This window comes from Phlebotomus papatasi, chromosome 1 (assembly GCF_024763615.1).
Source record: "Phlebotomus papatasi isolate M1 chromosome 1, Ppap_2.1, whole genome shotgun sequence".
Taxonomy (NCBI): Eukaryota; Metazoa; Arthropoda; class Insecta; order Diptera; family Psychodidae; genus Phlebotomus; species Phlebotomus papatasi.
The window spans coordinates 56,060,954-56,078,281 of NC_077222.1; the positions used below are offsets into that span (position 1 = coordinate 56,060,954).

A 17,328-nucleotide genomic window follows, 5' to 3' on the forward strand; every position below is an offset into this window, starting at 1 on the left:
TTTTTGGGATGGAAGTACTACGAAAAATTTGTATACAATGGCAAGAAAATTCGTAATAATTTTTCGTTACATGATGAGAGAATTTTTAAAAGTTTTTTTGTGAAAAGCATGTGATGGTTTTGTGGCCCCATTTTTACGGATGGAACATTTTAAAGACTCATAATTTTGGGAGAAAATATAAATTTACGGACGTATTGTTACGATTTTAGGAAATTTGTGAGGCACGTGAAGTTGCGTGAAACAAGATGACAAAAAAAGATGGTGAACGCTGATAAAAATATTTTAATAAAAATAGTATTCTGTCATAGAAATAATTATTAAGTGGAAGTACAATATAATATAAAGCAGGATATTTGATTTTTTAAGATAAACTAAAATTTCACGTTTTAACTCAACTGAAAGGGAGCGAACTTAGAGTGACAGATCGGCTGATTGGCGCCGATCAGTTACTAGTATGATCGACTAATCGACGATACTGACTGAACCGTGTTGCAGTCTCTGATCGTGTCTCTCTAGTCGTGTCTAATTTGAATTTATAATAAAAATAATATTTAATAGGTTTTTGCAAATTATGCTTAAGGAAATTCCCAATTTTATTTTTTGCAACATTTAGATTTTTTTTATGAAAATAACACTAGGATGATTTTCGTTACGATGTTTTCTTTAAACTTAATATGAAATCTTCTCCATAGTCGGCCGCTAATTAAGAAGTTCTTTCCATATCTGTTAATAATCTAATTGATTTAAACCAATCATTAAGAGGAATATTCCACAAAAGTACAAATTTTCGTATCCTAAACACCAACTAAAAAATTCATTGCGATTGAGAAATAAATAGTTGTAGAATTGATGTTATGACTAAAATTTGTAACAGATACCTTCGAGAAGAACAATCGTTTCGATAATTCGGACAAACTTAAATTTATACTCTTGTTTTCTTTTTTTATACCTTAAGGCAAGATTCAGCATTACTTTAAGGGAGAAATTTAATTACTTCCTCAATTTACTTCTTTCTTCTCTTAGCACAACCAATGATTTATCTAATACCTCGTTCTCCTTGACTAGCATTAATCGAACAATTTTCATAATTTCACACCCACAGTAATTTAAATAATAGGTCAACTTTTGTGCTTCAAAACACCCTGAAATTGTATCTTTCTCTTACTACAGAACTTTATGTTACCTCATTATTGGTCTATTTGGAATGAAAAAACTACTCCGTGATCAAATAATTTTCTCAATTGCACAGTGAACGATTTTCAATCAAAGAAAGTAACCAAGTGATTGCAAGAAAAAATTAAATAACTGAATTAATTAGCAAAAATTGAGTTTTTGCTGTTGAAGGCTTCATTAAATTTATAAAGATGTTCACCTAAAATACAAAATAAAAGTCTAGATCAAATCTAAGATGTGTTATAAAATATTTCTTCCGCAAGTATATGGGGTTTTTTTTTGGGGGGCAATGACTCCTTCAAATTGCCCATCTTCTGTGGTAAACAGACAAATCAACGAAACAGACGAATATTCAGAGAAATTCAGTGGAATAACTTGGATGAAATATTACTCATTTTGGATTGACAAATTGTATGAAATTCAGTGAAGAAAAAAGATTGTTATGTAAAGAATTGCAATAAAAACCCATTTGGTTAAACAAGGAAAAGTCTTTTGCTAAAATTACCAGTCTTGCAAATATTAACTCATGTCGGTAAACATAAAACCAGGAATATTTTAATAATAATCCAATTTGACCACTATCTAAAGACATTTATTTTATTCATCTCCAGAATGCTTAATGTGTTTTTGACTCAAATTTTGATTGAGCTCCACAGAAAAAGAGAGAGTTTACCAAACAATTCTATACATATCTACCTTAAGATTCTCTCTGTTTCTCTTTTTTTTTCTGGGCAATGAGAAAAAAGAGACGGAAGGAAAAAGTCCCATGGGAAGACCTTCGCAATGTAAAATCTTGAGAAGACATTAAAGGCATTCAATGGGCATAATTTAATTGAAATATTGTGATTGTGAATGATATGCACAAAGCAAAACACTTTATATGCATTATGTTGAGTGTATTATTAAGGTGTCGGAGAGACCCAGAGTCAAAAGTGCCAAGAAAGAAAAAAATATTAAAAATTGAATACAAGGTTAAGAAACGGCACACGCAATGCTATTAGGAAAAAATAAGATTAACTTTTGTCGTTGATTTTCAACAGCTTCAAACATCAAACACGGAAAGGTGCATGAAAAATTTGGCAATCACTGCTAATTGTCAATGTACAGAGTTTCCTCTTCTTTCACATTCAGTCGCCACAAAAACACTATTGCACACCATTTAGGGATTTCAAGTTCTAGAAATGTATAGACTTTAATTGAGTCTCATACAGCTAATTTCATTTAATTATAAATCGAAAACATTTAGTACATGAATGTCCTAAATCAATAGATAAATAAAAAAACTAAAAACCGAAAAAGTGTAGAACCGTCTCAGTGTATAGCACTTTGGAATCAGAGAGAATGAAATGGCAAATGAAATGCTTAATGAAATATTTCTGTGCAAATACACACGGTTGAAAAAAAAAATTGTGCGAAACTATATGTTTAGTACATGAATGTACTAAATTCAATTTTCCTGAACATTTGTAATTTTTCATTTACGAGTCGATATTTCGTTAACGAATAAAACTTAGAGAAATAAAGAGAGTTTTCAGAGCAGAAGAAAATCATAAACATTGTAAATTTTATATTGAAAAAAAATTGGATGTACTAAATAAAATTATGTAGAATTTTAATGCAAATACGTTCTTAAAGAAAAAATAAAAATTGAAGATTAAAAATATCTTATACCCTTTTATATCTAGAGTATACTTATTTCCGTGAAACATCAGGGAGGAATCGCGTTAAAAAGCTCAATTTATATACATTTAAGAAATTCATTAGTTTTTAACACAAATTAAAGTACCAGATGTGTAAGATTTAGAAATAACAAATTAAAAAAAAATGTCGAAAATGCAATAGGTGCAGCCAAATTGTTTAACATTTTGTAATATAATAGCTTCATTAAGAACAAGGTCTAATATTTGTATTAAAATTACAGAAAATTATTATAAGGCCAACATATTTTCTAGTAAGGTAAAGTGCCAGATCTTCTAAAAATCAAAGAAAGAGAAGAAATGAAATGCCTGACGTCAAATTATTTTATTTCAAAATTTTTCATTGTAATAGCACCATTATACATTTTTCGACACCTTTGGTAATATTTATTATCGTCCTCATGCAACAATTTAATTGTAATATTTTGTTGGTATTTGCACGATTTGACCAGATTTCTCACGAAAAGGTGATAATAAAATTTATCGATCTTCATTTGAATTTAGACCTAATTTAAATGCAAGATTGCAGACCTTTTTCTCATCTCATAATCATAACAAATGGTGGTGAGAAATTTTTACAATAGATGTTACCCAAGAAACTGTGTTACATTGTGACGATAGTAAGATGAATGAAATGAAAGAAAGTCTCTTTTAGAAAGAAAACAAGAGCAAATTATCAAAAAAAAACTGTAACACAGACGATAATGTCAGAGATTAAACGCAAAGAGAAATTTTAGGGAGACGAAAAAAAGTGTCTTATGAGACACTTGATGCAATCATTTTGTAATAAGTAAAATTGACAATACAGCTGCTCCTCAGAAGCAAGCAAATAAATTAAATAAATACTTTGTTGCAATTTCCTGCGGAAATTAAATGAATAAACAAGTATTTTTACAAATGAATAAACTTTGCGGATATTTTTTTCTTAGTGCAAATTCAATAGACATCAATGCTTGATAAGTGACGAACCCGTAAAATAACTGCCCAAAAAAACCACTGTCTTCGTCATCGGACACACACTGAAGCGTGATAATTGTAGGTGTATATATTTGATAACGGCAGTTGGACAATAGCATTGTGGTAGCTACACATAAAAATAACGTCTTTCTCACTATATCTTGGTATTTTTTTTGTTTATATTGAAAATGTATAGAGAAAATTGAATGAATGAATTGACCTGATTTTCATGTGTTCAAACCACAGGTACACACACGTTCAATGGCTATTTTCTTTCATTTCCACTCAACACCTCAAGCAAAATGTGATACTATATTATTAACAATATTTGCAATATAAATACTTTCGGACGTTGAAGCAATGCGTGAAACTTTTGCACATTCTTTTCCTCATAAAGCTTCTTATTTTTATTGCTCTAACTCAAATGGGAGAGCAATGATAAAATCTCTCGATTTTTCATGATTGGCGTCTCTCTTAGTCTGCATAAAATGATCGTTTCGCTTCAAAGGTTACACAAAACAACTAAGACGGCGATGGACGCAATGGGGGTGGAAAGATTTTTTTTGGATAATCTATTAAGCAGTAGGGTGGTAAAATGGAGTAATTCGGAATTATTCCTAATTCAAAATATTGAAGTTTCCTCAATATTTTATATGGACAAAAGAAAGGAAAAACAAAATTAAGTAATTTTGATTGTAATATGTGTTTCAGATTGGAGGTTTAACTCAGTGTCCAAGTACTAAGTATCCAATGGACTATTTTCCTTTAATTTCTAATTTCGAGTCATAATTTTCTCTTAAATATGACCTATTAAAAAATTAGAAAAGTTGAACGGCATGGTTAAATTTTTGATCTGAAGATAACACAGGTCTACAAAATTTACTTCTTTAAAAAATTCTTAAGAAGTATTAGTTTTCCAAACAAATTTAAGCAATCTATTGCTAAAGAATTAATTTCCCGACTCTAAAGAATCGAATCTCAAAAATTCCTAGAACAATTTGCTGTAAGATAGATTTTTTGTATTTTCTAAAATAACTAAGATCAATAAATGAGACATTTAGAGAATTCACAGGAGGTGTCTCTATTGGCAGGACCCTCTATGCTCTCCCAAAGAGAGCACCTAAATATCTGGTTTAGTTTGTTATATAATGATTTTTTTTAAAACCTCAGTCCAAAGCATTTTTTGGGGATTTCTTAGGAAACCTCATTATTTCACTGTCAAGGGGTGGTTTTACAGATTTCATGTATTAATATAAAGTTGTAGGGCAACTCTTCACCATTCTAACGGATATCTAAAATTTAAATTCCGTTCACTTCGAAGATTATAATCAATAAAGTAAAACAAAACAGCTAAAAGGAAAAAATAATAAATTCTCAAAATTGTGATGTGATTGAAAAAAATTAAAGTCATTTTCTAAATCAGCACACCCAATAGCATAATAATCAACTAATACTTCTTAAGAATTTTTTTCATTGTATATCTGTGAATCTAGAACTTGTTTTTTTGTGGTCTTCTTTTCTCTTTGCCCGTTATTTTAAACAATAACGAGAAAGTCTCAAAATTTCGGATTAACATTAGAAAATTAGAAATTATTCCGAATTACTCATTTTTTTTACCCTAAACAATGAATTCTTTTAAGAATAGACATTTTTTGAAAAAAATTCGCGTCAAAATTGAGTGAAAATTGATCAATTCTTCGGCATATACATCTGTGATTGTTTTTGTGAAAAGCTTTGAAATTTTTCAAAGTTTTTATATGTCAAGAATACGTTACAGTTGTTTTCTAAATATCACTAACGGTCGAGCTTTTGTCGCAGACATCCGAAAAAAAACTTCATCCGGTGTATCGCTTTGCCATTGATAAACAGGATTAACAGAATCAACATCAAAGATTGTTCAAAATCTTTCATCAGAGCAAATCGATCGACATTCTGAGAGAATGTCGACAGACTTTACTTAAAAAAGGTGTTATTTTATTTTGAAATAATTCTGAAAACTGATCTGCTCTGACCAAACAAATATTAAAGAAGTTAAATTAAATATCTCAGATTGAATATATTCAGTAAATCGAGCATTCTACGAAGTTTTATGCACTTTGTCATAATTTCTTTTCATCTCTAGTTATATTTTAAATAAGTGAGAAACATGCAATGATATCTGGGTTAGGAAATTCACTCGCAGGCTGTAAATATTTGAAGAAGAGTGAACAAGAATTGTGAAAAAAATGCTATTTATAGCAATTAATCTTTGCTAGCTGGCGTATAAATATTGGCATCCAGCCTTGGGATTTGTCTTTTCTCATCTCGCAAAAGACGCGCGCGCATGTTTTGAAGAGGGGAAAAATACACATGAGAAAATGAGACAAGAACTGAGATCTCTGCAGGAGATTAATTCGGATTAACTCTCCGTAAACATTTTCACTGCAATGGTCATAATTTCCATTAATTCTTTTTTTTGTTTTCTATGGTTACATGTTTTCTTGGTCAATTGCCAGGACAAGGATAATCTCTGACACAATGGGATGGTGTCTGACATAGAAGATAGTCCCCCATCGTCAGCCTAAAGAAGCATTGTGGCCATTGTTTTGTCTTTAGAGTAAAAACCATCAAGAAAAGTGGGTACGCTTTGATTTCCCCCTGTCGAATATTGCAGAAATATCCGCTGAGGATTTCTTTTACAATATTAAACTGAGCTTTGGAAAAGGTGTATTGAAAATTATATACAGATTTGTATGGCTTCTCAACTCACCTACTTGCTGTTGTTGGTGTATTTCACGGTTTAATGATATTCCTTTCACAATTCCGACTCTTGCCTTTTGAATGTGTATCCACCATCAGCAGCGGTAGTGTGTCCAACAGAAGTAATTCAATACGGTTTAATATTTAATACACACAAGAAGGCTCGCGCTTTTCTTTCCTCTTCTCTCTCTCTCTCTTTTTTCTCTATTTTGCTCTATGGTTTTTCAGTGGTGAAAAAAAGATGAAAAATCCACACATCACTATTTTGCTGGATATTGCAGCTATTTTTTTATCTCTTCAAAACGTCTCGATCTCAAACTAATGTAAACTCTCTCTTTTTTTCCTGACTAATTCAGAAATTCAAACAAATCACACACAAATTCACTGAATTTGAATATTTGATGAACAAATCCAAATATCAGGGTCTGAATAGTGAAAATATTCAATGAAGAAATATTTTATGAAGAAATATCCAATACACTCCAAAGAAAACTACTCAACATTACAAGACTTGGTTGGAGCAGAAAAAAAAAATCCACACAACTTTCACACACTTTGCAATTGGATATTGCTGAAGAAAAGGTGTTACGAAAAGCCACTCAACTTCAGCTCACCTTGGCAATTTTATTCCTGTATCTTGCACTACCAAAAGGCTCCCTCGTCTGTCAGTGAAAGTATCCCAATTTTTGGCGTATATACAGGAAAACTCCCCAAAAAATTGTCACCTCCTCGGTTGGAGGAACAAAAAAGTGAGATCTCTGAAGACTTCTCCCACCACAAATTTTGTGAGTTGGGCACCGTTTTGGAGCACGTCCGACTCCAGGTTCGTTTCTTGAGCGACTGAACAAGTCTTTCGTTGCCCGTGCAGTTGGAGCCCCGAACAATTTCCATTCGCTGGCATCTATGTGTGGTTGATTGGCCTGTACAGTGTCCGATGGTGTGGAGAATGTCGACTTTTCTTTTTGCACACACACTCCCCAACAACCACTCTTTGAGACTCTATATGCCATCGAGAGTGATAGATCAGTGCTCGTATTGAGGTGAGTCACATCATTTAATATAATTCGTGAATCAACCTGCAATTATTGATGGGAATTGATGTCATGTAAAAAAATCCGCAAGATAAAAAAGAGGCAGAGATTGATTGGAAACGAGAGCGATATGGAGGGTGTGAAGGATTTATGCCTCTTTTTTTTGACATCCTGAACTGGATGGAACCATATAGTGAGAACACAAGCTTAGAGTGTCTGAAGAAGTGGAAGTTTTTGTTTAGTGTTTGAACTTATGGCTAGACGTTCTCATGTCAGCCTCAGCATGTTGTTTTTAGAAAGAGAGCAAATATCAAAATAAAGTTAAAAATATTTTTCAATCCCAACCACAATGAACAAGAGTTTTAAGATTTTCAGAAGTTTTTTTTCATGTTTAAATTACTTTTGTAAAAATACGATATAAAAAGAAAAATATAGCGCAAAACGTTTTAAAACTTCCGATTTTTTTGTTTTTTATTATTCCATATTATTAAGGATAATGAAATGTCTTAAATTAATTCATTTAATTAAGAAAAATTTAATAAGAGAATTATTGAAATTAAAAATTATTCTTATATATTGTAAATTTATATTTATCATTACTATATCTGCTTTTCGATTTTCTCGTTTAAATTATTTTTGAAATTTCAATAATTTATTTAGCTTCTTTTAAAAATTATTGTGATTCTCTTTCGCAACAAAAATTATAAACATTTTTATAATTTCAGACTCAATTTGATACTTCTACGAAATATAAATTTCACCATTTTCATATTGTTTTATTTATCTAGATATTTTAGAAAGACTAGTATATTGCCTAAAGCCTTTTGTTATTCGCAAAATGCAAAGGGATTGATCTTTTTAATTAAAAAAAATACTGACTGATTTTAACCAACTGAAATAGGTTCAGAAGTGTTTATATGACAAATCCTTTCTGTTAAAGAATTCAAAAAAAAAGTCTCAATCAATAAATCCCAATCTAAAGCTGATGACGACCTTTAATATAGAAAAATTCAAACAAAAATATTTTAAAGTTTTGTCAGAAATTGAGATCGCAGTTATTCAGAAATTAGGCCAATTTTAAATATGATTACAAAACTATTCGTAATGATAAGGAATTCCTAAAATTACAAAAAAAAAACAATAAAAAATCATGGTAATTTTCAAGTTATGCAAAACCTTTTCTACTTACAAAACAGCTTGATACCATGCAACTAAAAATTAATTTTTTATTTGTAATAATTAAAAAATTGAAAATTTAATAAAGTTTAAAATTTAGACTAGTAAAAAAATTGATTTTCCATTGTATTTTCTGAAATTTACTTTTCTAAATTAATATGGCTGGGTATATATTAGACTGCCAATCTCAAATTGTTTTGAAACAATAAATTCAAATAAATAAATTTTGTTTTATGCAATGTTAAAATCAATTCATAAATCTTAGAATAAGCTTTGCATTAAATTCAAAAAGGATTTTTCTAATTTCAAACCAGCTTTAAATTAATTTTATGGTTTCATATTGAAAAATACGTACACGGTAAAAACTTGGACACTGACTAAAATATTGTAACAAGTTTTCCTTGGAAAAAATTTTTTAGAATCAATTAGGACCTCGAGAAGATATTTGTTTGTTCGAAAGTTTTCTTTACAGTTTTGTTACGAAATATACTTACAATTTTATTAGACTTTTCTTTTGGAACCGTTTTGATACGGTGGAATGTCTACAAATTTATGTTGATTTTGTTTTATACAAATTTGTTCCTGGAAGTTGAAATAGAATTTGTTGCACTAGGCTGTTCTGTTCCCACTGTCAGGAACAAATCGCTATTTTTTTATAATAACATTATTCCTACATCTATAACAAATTTGTTCCAAAAATTTTCAGTGTCCGTGGACGAGGTAATTTTTGGAACGAAATTGTTACTCATATGGGGAACCTTTTTGTTCCATTGTCAGGAACAAATTCGTGTAAAAGATTCCGTCTTACAGTTAAGGCCTATACTTCAGTCGAGATGGATTTCGATGGCGAAAGTTCATAAGGAACATCAAATAAAAATCAACTTGAGAGTGTTTTATACAGACGCGTGCATGACGAAATCATATGCGACTTCCTGGCAGCAGGAGGGGCAGGGAATATCGAATTAAAAAAGTGAAACCATGTTGCACGAAAATTGCCACAGATTTTGGCATCCTCCTCGCTTCATTGATGACGAATGACTGAAGTGTGTGAGAAAGGATACGATTTTATACTAGACGGACTTTTTTTTAGAACAAATTTATTACTAATATTGGGTATCTTTTGGTTTTTCCTAGAAGGTACAAATTCATTCCAAAAATTTTCGGTGTGTGTGGACGAGGTTTTAGAACAAATTCGTTATTAATATTGATTATCTTTTTGAGTCTCGTAAAATGAACAAGATTGTGCCAAAAATTATGGTGTCCGTGGACGAGCTAATTTTTGGAACAATTATGTGTCGAAATATTTTACCGTGTAAGTTAAAAAAAATAGGTTAGATTCATTAAAGGAATAGGGGAAGTGGGGCAGCTTTGAAATTGGGCTTTTTTCCTATTTCTAAATTAAACTAGATCTTATCATGAAATAATTTATGTTCACAAACCAATTGCGAAGCTAAATAAATTACTCTATGATAAGGCTCAATTCCATTTATGAAAATTGTTATGTAAGTATGAGTATTGGACAGTTTATTACCAAAAGCATTTTGCTTAAAAAATTGGAAATGTAAAAAAATTAAATTTATATTATTAATACGATAGTTTAAAAAAATCCTTATTTTTGAGCTTCAATATTTACTTGCAAATAGTTGGAGATTTGCAAAAAATATCCTAAAAATCTATGCAATTATTAACGAACATAAAGAAAAAATCTTTAGAGTAAGACAAAAAAATCTTAGTCACAGGTGATCCAAGATCCAATCGTCTTTAACCCTTTAACGACGAGACACTTTTTACGGACTGAAAATCAGCAATAAAAATGAAACTGGTAAACATAATCAATGATAAGTCTTACATCTAACCTTGGAAAGTCCAACAGAGTCTGATTCGGTGTATTTTGTGCTACTTTGAACGATAGGGACAAAAATAGCCCAAAAATTTAAGTAATTTTTCTGACAATACCAATGAATAATATTTTTCGTTCTAATGAAAAATATTATGTATAAGTATTGTAGTTTTTATTGCCAAAAGGCTTTTGCTTAAAAAAATTGGAAGTATAAAAAATAAATAAAATCAATTATGAATTTGAGAATTTAAAAATTCGCCATTTTTGAGCTTAAATATTTATTAAATAGCAAATAATTAGAGACTTGCAAAAAATATTCTAGATTCCTTCAACCTTCTACTTTATAATTATGTACAGACATAAGAAAAAAAATAACTTTGTGTAGTCAGGAAAAATTATTTTCTTTATGGGACACGGATGTTCCAATCGTCCTTAAAGGGTTAAAGTAAGAAAAAAATATTTTCCAATGATCAAAAACCCATCTTCAAGTGTAAAAATAAATTATTATTAAACTGTCTTTTAAAATTATTGAAAAGAAAGAAAGAATTTTTTTTTACAACTTTGAGTGCATCGCGAAGTTTATTGCCCCTTCTTGCAGAATATCTTCACGCTCTGCGTCACTTCATCCATTCATAAGAATGCCACTCAAATTTCCCACAAGTAGCCACTGAAGATTCTCTCACTCTTGTGTTTTTTTGCATCTCCAAGGGAATACCCAAATATTAATCACTCAATGAATCAAAATCATCGAATTGCAAGGAAAATTTAAGTGCAAAAGTTAGGTTGAGAAAATCATTTTGCAAAGGGCATGGAAAACAAAAATGTCCGCCAGGACTAGAGGATCCTTTTGAGGAAAACCCATAAATTGCGACAAAATAATAAATATTCTGCTTACCATTTTATCGAGAAGTTAATCAGGAACTTTTTATCTTACACACTTCACTTAAAATCTTACTGAAAAGCATAATTTTTAATTTTTTTTTTATTAGAAAAAATCCACTAACGTGATTTTTTTATTCTCACACTGCGTGGGCTACTGTGTGATCGTTGTAAATAATTACGAAGTCAGTCGCAGATGGCTTTGAATTAATTCCGCTACGTGGCAGTAGTATCGGCGAAAACAAAAAAGTCTCATGTCGGTGTGACTTTGGGGGAGGATTTTTTTTGTGAATTTTTAGCAATTTAGGCTCAAACAAGGAGGAAAAACCTTGCAAAAAGTATGACAAAGTATTTAGAGACAATTTTCTATTTAGTACTTACGGCCATTGTGTGTAATATTGGCGTAACAGAGGGTGAGGATAGTTGCACAGCCGTGGTGTGCTGTGATTGGTCGTTGGGAATTTTCCTTGGATAATTATTTGTTTTCCTTTTCTTTCTATTTTCTAGGTGCCCGGGCTCAGTATGTGACATGTGGATCCGTTCTCAAGCTCCTCAATGTGGCCTACAATATGCGCCTGCATTCCCATGATGTGAAATATGGCACTGGATCGGGACAGCAATCAGTGACAGCCACGGAGATTCAGGAAGATGTAAACAGTCATTGGGTAATCAAGGCTAAGACTGGCAGACAGTGTGAACGAGGAGAGCCAGTATCTTGTGGGGATATCATCCGATTGCAGCATGTAACAACTAAGAAAAATCTCCATTCGCATCACTTCCAGAGCCCACTGAGCGGGAACCAGGAAGTCTCAGCTTATGGGGATGATCAAGGTAAGTGGCTCTTTGTATTCAGTTAGGATCAAGTGATAGTGGCTTTTGGACTCTGTCCAGGCGAAGGAGATACAGGTGATCATTGGGAGGTGATTTGTTCTGGGGAATTCTGGCGAAGGGATTCCTCAGTGAAGCTGAAACACGTGGATACCGATTCGTATCTTGCTGTTTCCGGTCGTACTTTTGGCCGACCTATCAATGGCCAAATGGAAGTGATGGCCATGTCGCAGCCTCGAAGAGAAGGCGAGTGGAAGGCAGCAGAAGGGATTTTCCTCCATGCCAATGAGGTCAAATCCCATTCTCATGCCCACACTGAATTGTAGATTGTCCCAAAAAAAAAAAACAGAAATTGTATGAATGAATGCGAGTTTATTAAATTAATCGAAGATTACAAAATAGTCTATCGACCAACTTTTCCCAGTTTTGTGTCTGTCCGTGGATCAGCAGTAAGATTCTGGACAGCCACAATAGTCTCATTGATTGCGGTCTGGAGATGTCGAACACTCTGAATCTGAAGGAGACGTAGAATTCGGGCTGCTTGTTCGAGATCCTGATCTTGGTAGCCGACACCGTGAGTATTTTCTAGCGGGAACGGAGCATTGTCGAGTAGAGGCTCCTTCTGGGCATCATTGCTCAAATGATTCTGAATTAGTCTCGCCACAGCCTTCAGGGTGATCACCGTGTCAGGATGATAGGGTATCTGGAGACGTTTGGCCAGAGTACGAACTCCAGCCTCAAATTCCTTGCTAGTGACTGAAAGGAAATTGCTGAAATTAGTAAAAGAGAGCTTCAGCTGATCCTCTATCATACTCACAGTCTAACTTGTCAAATGGATTGGTTGATTTGATGCTGGGAGCTTTGGGTTTAGCCTCCTCCAGAACCAAATCTGCATTTACTCCTTTATACTTTTCCACTGCAATAAAATCCACATTAGACGGTCTTTGGCACAATTTTCTGTCACCTTACCATTGTCAAAGTATTCCAGACGAATGGCATAGCCCATAATCCAAGCCAATTCCTCAATGGGAGTCCTCAATCCGGTAGGAACTTTGAGATCAATCTTGTACTTGGCATAAGCGGCTTCCCATTCAGTTGAATCGATTTTTCTCAGTTCAGCTCTATCCTCAATCTTGTAGTGACGTATCTTCTGGTCCTCCAGCCACAAGATAGTACTCCGGAATTGCTTGGGATCTTGAGATAATTGATGGTGATTGGGAGATTATCCAATTTGGTAAGCGCACAAGATGAGCAATCAAATTATTGAATTACCATCGCAATTTACGGTTTCCGGCGTTGGATGATCCAGTGCACACAGCTTCACTTTTAGCATAATTCACTATTTTGTTGTTATTTGAAGGCTCGAAATTGAGTATTTTCGCGAAAATCACTGAATTTTCCAAAGGTTCCAAAGAAATTTCAGAATAGAATAATAAAAGTTCCGGCGTCAATGTAGTTGTGTATTTTGCCGCTAGGATCGCTATATTCCAAATTGAGTTTTTTTGGCGGGAAAAATGATGCTGTGAGTTTGAATTTTTGTCTCAACTGCCAACCCAGTTACATTTCCTGTTGGACTTCCTGGACAAAAAATTCGCATTCTTGATGCATTTCCTCCATGTGATACTGCAATCGGCACATTTTGTCAAAAGTAATCCCACATAGAGGGCATATGACACATTCAACTGTATGATTTGTGTGGGATTTAATGTGATTCATCAGGACTTTTCTCTTGACAAAATTATCTCCACAGTATTCACAGGTGAAGTTCTTGAAGTGTTCTTGCAGGTGCTTTTTGAGGTGTCTCTTATCAAAGAAAATTGCATTGCATTCCTCACACTTGAGAGTCACGGAGGGAGGATGGAATTTTCGTCGATGAGCTACCAGGGAGGTTTTGTGGTAAAATGACGCCGAGCAGAGAGAACAATTGGCCACGGGTCTTTTTAGATGGAATTTATTGATATGGCGATATCTTGTGAGGCTGTGAATAAACTTTTCGCCACATATATTGCAATCGTAGCGTTTCTTCTTCAGATGAACTGTAATCATGTGAGCTCTGATGGTTTCACGTGAGATGAAAGATCGATTGCATAGTGCACAGATAAAGGGCAGATTTTCTGGGTATTTGGTTTTATGACTGATCATATGACGCTTCCAGAAGTATTTTTGCACTTCTTTCTGGCAAATGTGACACTTTACTTTTTTATTTGGATAAATTTCTGGAGGACTTTCGTCATTTTGACTTTTTCTGTGAACACGTTTTACATGATCGTTTGCATAGTATTTTATTGCAAAAGTTTTACCACAAATGTGGCAAGGATACTTTTTGTTAGATGCTTTGTTCTCATGGAGTTCTAAATGTCTGCAAATATTGATGGTTTTTATGTAAATACCACAGATTTCGCATTTTTCATACGAATTGTCGTACTTCCTGTCTGGAGATTGGGATTTTCTCATTTTCTTTTTGATTTTCTTTGAGATCTGTACAGTATTTTCCTCAGTTTTTGCATTGTTTTCTGACAAATTATCTATTTTCTCATTAGGCTGTTCTTGAGGATCATAATTCTCCACGTTCTCAACACTATTGAGAACAATAAGAGGATTTTCATTGGGATTTTGTTGATAATTTCCTCTGCAGACATTACAAATCATCTCATAATCTTCCCCATCAGCTGGTGTATAATTCATGTTGTTCAATTCCTCTCCACATCTGCTACACTTGATCCAATTGACTACTTGTGCCTCTGGCCCCTCCAATGGTATCTCGAGGGGAATATGATCAAGTAAAATGCGACATTTGGGATAGATATTGATGGAATCATTCTTAATTAAGTCGAAATTGGCAAATGGATCAGGTAAATGGATGTCTGAATTTAATTTATCAATATTATCGCAATCAATTATATTATTTGAGTCATAGGCAAATTGATCATTAAATTCAATTAAACTACCACTACTGGTGTTTGATGCAAAATTGAGATCACCCCTCTCATCATCATTGTCAATGCTCAATATTTCCGGGGCATTAATAAATGACGATATGAGATTGATTTCCATTTCCTGTGGCTGTGATAGGGTATTTAATTCAATTAGACATTCCAATCTATTATTCTCATCATCATCATCATCAATGGGTTTATCTATTTGTGATTTGGCCTGACTGAGAATTAGAGAAATTTTAATCTCAGCCTCTAAGCACTTCATTTTGAATTTGTATGCACAAATCATCTGAAATTCACAATCACGACAGATAACCAGTGGAAATTCCTTGTAATCCTCCAGGACAGTGCCGAAGTATGAATAAATATGCCGATAGGATACATATTGGAATTTTCCAGTAAGAAGATTGGTGAGAAAATTATTTGGTTTGGGTTTTAGGCAAATCCGACAGGGATTTCTTTCCATATTACTCAAAAAAAAAATTATCACTGCCCACTTCACTAAAACACACTAACAATGATTGATCACTTTGAGAGCTAAACTTGGAGTGACTTCCTCCTCGGTCAAGAGATGCCAGAAAAGTGGTCAAATTTCGCAATCGATCTAAATAAATTCGCTTCAATTGAATTTGATTGCAGGATGTCGACTATTATTTTAGGCGCCAAAACTGACAGCATTTCTCAGTTGCGTGAAACATCCCATCAAAAATAGTCTGCTGATTTCGTCACGAAATCGGCAGATTTAATCGGCGCGTCGGCAGATAATATGCCGACCGTCCTCATATTATCTGCCGACGTTTGTTCTCGAAGTGCAACACGACGCTGTTCTAAAAGTCGGCAGATATGTCTGCAGATTTTATGCGTCTGTCTCTTGCGATTAAAGGCAGACACGACGTCTGAAAATCTGCTGAGACTTTTAGTAGCCTGTCTACACATATATTTCACTCCCCACGCCCCCAAAATTATTAGGAAAATACTTTATTTCATTTAAAATTGATTTATTAATGACACAATGTCTACATGTGTGAATGTGTGTTGTGTGTTTAGCGAAATTCTGTCCTGGAGATGATGTTCTGTCCTGAAATCTCAAAGTTGAGATGGGGCTTGCTCCGTGAGTCCCTTGAAGTGACAGATAAGATCCTCCTGGAAACACCTTCCACCTTTTTTCCGGGCTTTGATGATTTTCTGGAAGTGTACAAAATGTCCTAAATTAAATATAAATTAGGAAAAAAAATGTCTAAAACTTGTCTAGATGAATACACAATAACTCTATTTATATAAATAATGCATTAGGGAATTATTAAATCACAGAATTATCGTGAAATTCACGAGAAAATAAATTGACAAGTGAAAAATTAAAGATGGCGAGCACTCGAAAATTGCACAAAGTATTTTTTTCTCGCGAAATTGAGGAAGAAAACAACTACACAATAAAAACAGCTTTATGTAACACATCTAGAATCTTTGGCTAACATATTCCACTAGTTTATTTGAATGAAAATGGAAAACTTACCATGAAAATTAGTGGAAAACACGGAGCAACACAGAATGCACCTTTTCAACTCGAAATGTCAAGAGCAACTAACGCCTCTCGCGGTTTTCACACGCACTTCGCATTTCTTGTCAACAGTTCATCGAGAAACCCGTAAAAGTACAGTAAAATTAAATCGAAAAATCGGTGTAATACCGACAAAATTTTCGATGAGGATCGATGAGTTGATGGGATGCAATGTATTTGAAACATATGTTGATGAAAAATGTTTCGCCTAAGCTGGCTATACATTATGTCCTGGACACACTTACGACTAAAGTCCAGAGATGACTAAGCTCGTTCATAGCCAAGTCAGTTTCTGACACACTACAAACGAGGCTTAACATTTTCTGGCACTCATAAAACATAACTTTTGTGGATTTTTTATGCAGATACTTCTACTGAAATGCACTAGTAGTCCTTTGAAAATGAAAGTACTTGTAAATTTACTTCACAATTCACACATAACAACAAGAATTATTCACTAGAATAGCCAAAATTGGCTTAAGTCGCGAGTTAGCTTCCACCTCACAAATAATTG

At 33.3% G+C, this 17,328-nt stretch overlaps 4 protein-coding genes across 4 annotated transcripts in view; 1 reads left to right on the forward strand and 3 right to left on the reverse strand.

The window, feature by feature from the left end:
* LOC129807757 (chitin synthase chs-2) overlaps positions 1–11,671 on the reverse strand; it is a 56,695-nt gene extending 45,024 nt beyond the window's left edge. The window contains exons 1-2 of the mRNA XM_055857230.1: positions 11,509–11,671; positions 6,577–7,642 (exon numbers count right to left, since the gene is read on the reverse strand). The gene's annotated coding sequence lies outside the window, so the exon portion shown is untranslated. The remainder of the gene's footprint in view (positions 1–6,576; positions 7,643–11,508) is intronic.
* Positions 11,388–12,719, forward strand: LOC129807799 (stromal cell-derived factor 2). Its single transcript, XM_055857296.1, has 3 exons — positions 11,388–11,905; positions 12,000–12,323; positions 12,384–12,719. Exons 1-3 carry the CDS (start codon positions 11,833–11,835, stop codon positions 12,644–12,646), a joined length of 660 nt encoding a protein of 219 aa, XP_055713271.1. The 5' UTR covers positions 11,388–11,832; the 3' UTR covers positions 12,647–12,719.
* Positions 12,673–14,540, reverse strand: LOC129807790 (RNA transcription, translation and transport factor protein). The gene is made up of 4 exons (XM_055857285.1): positions 13,593–14,540; positions 13,290–13,514; positions 13,138–13,236; positions 12,673–13,076 (listed from the first exon to the last, which is right to left on the reverse strand). Exons 1-4 carry the CDS (start codon positions 13,651–13,653, stop codon positions 12,724–12,726), a joined length of 738 nt encoding a protein of 245 aa, XP_055713260.1. The 5' UTR covers positions 13,654–14,540; the 3' UTR covers positions 12,673–12,723.
* On the reverse strand, positions 13,878–15,521 carry LOC129801684 (zinc finger protein 510-like). Its single transcript, XM_055846996.1, has one exon. It carries the CDS (start codon positions 15,519–15,521, stop codon positions 13,878–13,880), a length of 1,644 nt encoding a protein of 547 aa, XP_055702971.1.
* Positions 15,522–17,328: the final 1,807 nt, after the last annotated feature.

What these genes read in the sequence shown, in the direction of transcription:
- LOC129807799 (XM_055857296.1), top strand. Translation starts at nt 11,833, where the DNA reads ATGACAAAGTATTTAGAGACAATTTTCTATTTAGTACTTACGGCCATT. An exon ending in TAATATTGGCGTAACAGAGG is followed by an intron (nt 11,906 to 11,999) that starts GTGAGGATAGTT and finishes TCTATTTTCTAG; the next exon opens with GTGCCCGGGCTCAGTATGTG. An exon ending in AGCTTATGGGGATGATCAAG is followed by an intron (nt 12,324 to 12,383) that starts GTAAGTGGCTCT and finishes GACTCTGTCCAG; the next exon opens with GCGAAGGAGATACAGGTGAT.
- LOC129807790 (XM_055857285.1), bottom strand. Translation starts at nt 13,653, where the DNA reads ATGCTAAAAGTGAAGCTGTGTGCACTGGATCATCCAACGCCGGAAACC. An exon ending in GGAAACCGTAAATTGCGATG is followed by an intron (nt 13,515 to 13,592) that starts GTAATTCAATAA and finishes AATTATCTCAAG; the next exon opens with ATCCCAAGCAATTCCGGAGT. An exon ending in TCTGGAATACTTTGACAATG is followed by an intron (nt 13,237 to 13,289) that starts GTAAGGTGACAG and finishes ATTTTATTGCAG; the next exon opens with TGGAAAAGTATAAAGGAGTA.
- LOC129801684 (XM_055846996.1), bottom strand. Translation starts at nt 15,521, where the DNA reads ATGAAGTGCTTAGAGGCTGAGATTAAAATTTCTCTAATTCTCAGTCAG.